Source organism: Chiloscyllium plagiosum, chromosome 7 (assembly GCF_004010195.1).
Source record: "Chiloscyllium plagiosum isolate BGI_BamShark_2017 chromosome 7, ASM401019v2, whole genome shotgun sequence".
In the NCBI taxonomy this organism is placed as follows: Eukaryota; Metazoa; Chordata; class Chondrichthyes; order Orectolobiformes; family Hemiscylliidae; genus Chiloscyllium; species Chiloscyllium plagiosum.
Window position 1 is genome coordinate 57787473 of NC_057716.1, and position 3770 is coordinate 57791242.

General features: G+C 39.9%; 1 protein-coding gene across 1 annotated transcript in view; it reads right to left on the minus strand.

Annotated features, from left to right (window-relative positions):
- LOC122551926 (activin receptor type-1B-like) overlaps positions 1 to 164 on the minus strand; it is a 59730-nt gene extending 59566 nt beyond the window's left edge. Inside the window, exon 1 of the mRNA XM_043694495.1 lies at positions 149 to 164. Coding sequence (XP_043550430.1) covers positions 149 to 164 — 16 coding nt within the window. The remainder of the gene's footprint in view (positions 1 to 148) is intronic.
- Positions 165 to 3770: the final 3606 nt, after the last annotated feature.

The window sequence follows — 3770 nt, forward strand, 5'->3', positions numbered from 1 at the left end:
CTGATTTCCCTCTTAAGTATACTCCTACTGCCTTTATACTCTTCTAAGGATTCATTCGATCTACCCTGTCTATACCTTACATATGCTTCCTTCTTTTTCTTAACCAAACCCTCAATTTCTTTAGTCATCCTGCATTCCCTATACCTACCAGTCTTTCCTTTCATGGAACGCACTGTCCTGCTCAGGGCTACAAATTCCTTTTACATGGCTAATTGAGGAGCCACTGTTGTATTTTCTTTACCATGGAGGTAATGGGGCAATGTCACAAAAAGGGGAAATAATGGGGTGTTTTGATACTGTTGAGATACTCAGGCCCTTTCCATCATCTATCCTGTCAATTTCTGGGTGAGAAGGTACATGGGTGACCTTCACAACCTGCCACTAATTAATGACCACATAAGGGCCTTGACCCACTGTCAGCCACTTTTCCAGCAGGAGAGAAAAATGGATGCTTTCCAGATAGGGAAACCAAGGCAGTCTGCCTGCCATATTGGGGGTGGCCTTCATTTGTCATTATCTGGGAGCATGGATGGGCAAGAGGTAAGAAGAAGGAGGTGACTACTAAAAACCAGAGGCCTATCCTTGCCATCAAACCTCCACTGCTTATGACTCCCTCCACAGGAACCATCCCAAAAAGTCTCACCATTTCTGTAGTGCATGTCCTTTGAGAAATCTTCAAATAGAGTAGATAGAGAAAAACCAGTAGATATGTTGTATTAACATTTACAGAAGACATTGGACAAGGTACCTCACAAAAGGTAAAGTCATGAGATAAAAACTCACAGTGTTGGAGGTAGTATATTGGCATGGATACAGAATTGGCAAATGGGCAGGAAACAGCGAGTGGAGATAAAGAATTCCTTTTCAGTTTGGCAACCTGTGACCAGTGGGTTCCACAGGAATCAGTGCTGAGATCACAACTGTTCACAATATCTATTAATGACTTGGAGGATGGAAAAGAATGTATTGTAGGCAAATTTGCAGACACAACAAAATTAGGTGGAAAGGCAAGAAGGATGTAAACAGTTTAGAAAGATATCAATGGATTAAGTAAATGGGCAAAAGTTGATAAGTAGAGCGTGATGTGAGAAAATGTTATTTTGTTCATTATGAAAGAGAAAACAAAAAAGCAGAATATCACTTAAATGGAGAAATGTTGCAGAACAGAACTTGCAGATACTTGTACATGAACACAAAGCTAGCATGCAGGTATGGCATATGGGTAATGGAAAGTTGGTCCTTATTTCAAGAGGGTTGAAGTATTAGAGTAAAGAAGTCTTACTGTAACTATACAAGGTGGGGGTGGGGGGTGGTTGGGAGGCCATATCTAGAGAATTGTGAGCTATTTTGGTCCCCTTATTTAAGGAAAAATATCATTTCATTGGAAGCAGTTCAGAGAAGGTTTATAAAGGATTGCCCTTGTATGGAGGGATTGTCCTATGAGCAAAGGCCAAACATGTTGCAACTCACTGGAATTTAGAAGAAAGAGAGGTGATTTCATTGAAACACGTAGAATTCTTTAGGGGCTTGATAGAGTAAATGCTGAGAAGACATGTGCTCTCATGGGACATTCTCAGACCAGACAGCATAATCTCACAATAATGCAGCATCAAATTAATGCCAATGGAAGGAATTTCTTCTCTCAGATGTTTGAGTAAGACTGAGATATTTAAGGCTGAGATAGAAAGATTCTTGATCACTTGGGGAATCAAGAGTTGTGGAGAAAATGCAGGAAAGTGGATATGAGGAATGTCAGAACATTGAATGACGGGGCAGCCTTAAGGGGCCAAACAGCCTATTTCTGCTCCTAATTCTAATGGCCTAATGGAGGAAACCCAGATCCCTCTGCACTGAAGCATTTTGAAAATGTGAGGTTCTACACTTTGACAAGAGGAATGTAGGAACTGAACATTATTTAAATGGAGAAAGAATGTGGAAAGCTGCAGGGCAGAGGACTTTGGGGTTCCTTATCCATAAATCACTAAAAAGCTGGCATCCAAGTTCAATGTGGAATAGGGAAGGTAAATAGACTATGGGCATTTATTTCAAAGGAATGTATAAGGCACAATTCAGTTTATGACTGGAATAATATGAATAGTCTTGGTCCCTTTATCAAAGGAAAGATAGGCTGAGATCCAGAGAAGGTTCACTGTGCTGATCCTGGGCACTGATGGGTTTTCTTAAGTGAGAGGTTGAGTACATTGGGCCTGTACTCATTGGTATTAAGAATGAGAAGCAACCTTATTGTCATAAACAAGATTCTTAGAAGACTTGGCAGGATAGATATGGTAAGGTTGCTTCCCCACATGGGAGAGTCTAGGACTAGAGGGCTTAATCTCAGCATAAGTGATCAAACAATAAAACAGAAATGAGGAGGAATTTCTTCACTCAGAAGGTAATGAATTTGCACAATGCTTTACCATAGTGGAATGTTGAGATTGGTGTAAGTATATCAAAGACTGAAACAGGCAGATTTTTAATCTGTAAGAGAATCAAGAGTTATGAGGAAAAGGCAGGAAATGGAGTTGAGGATTATCAGATCATGTATGATCTCATTGAATAACCAAGCAGACTCAATGGACTGCTCCCATGTCTTATGGCCTTTCCTTGCATATCTGAATAACTACTCAAGTAAGTATCTTGAGTAGAAAGCAGAAATGTACTTTACAGAGCAAATTCACCGATAGTCCTGTCACTGTTTGATAATTGATGCATGGTATGGAATTAAATTTTATTTTAATTGATTTTTACTAGCTCAGGAGGTATATGAACCAATGTTCATCTAAGCTGCTCTTCCACAGAGCAACTTGTAAGTCCCAATAGAGGCTACGTACAGTGCCCTTTGTGTTGTCACACGTGCGTGGACATGTTAAATAAAAGAAACAAAGGTCCTTATACTCTTATGACCATGTTTGAACTAAGGCTGTAATGAAATCATGAGTGGCCTTGGCCAAATTCAAACTGAGCAGGCTATTGCTAAGCAGGTGCTGCTTGATAGCCCCTGCTATCAACTTCCTCACTTTATTGATGATTAAGAATAGACTGATGGAGCAGCAATTGGTGTAATTGAATTTGTCCTGCATTTTTATGTATAGGACATACCCGAGTCATTTTCCACATTGCCAGATAGCTGTTGGTATTCTACCTGTACTGGAACAGCTTGACGAAGGGCATGGCAAATTCTAAAGCATATACCTTCAGTACTATTGCCAGAATGTTTTCAAGATCCATAGCCTTTGCAGTATCCAAAGTCTTAGCCACTTCTTTATCTCACATGTAGTGAATTGAATTGGATGGTAGATATAAGGGAACACCATCACCTATAAATTCTCCTCCAAGCAACTTACCAGCCTGATTTGGAAAGATATTGCCATTTCTTCACTGAATGAAAATGCTGCAACTCCCTCCTTAACAGCATTATGGGTCTAGCTATACCAAATGGACTGCAGTAGTTCAAACAAGCAGCTCAGCACCACCTTCTCAAAAGGACTTAGGGATGAGTAATAAATGCTAGCACAGCCAGCAATGCCCAAATTCCATAGATTTTTTAAAAATTGCCTGTTCTTCAAATAATGTTACAAGATCACCAGATGAACAAAACAAAGATTAATGCATTATCCAAACACTGGTACCTCCAAACACACAGCAGCACCTTCTTTATTGCGCTGAAGTGTCAGCTAGGTTTATGTACTCAAGTTCGTGATTGGATGGCAATGTAAGACCTGCTAACTTTACAGGATAGCTGGTTTCTAGAATGTAATATGCTTATA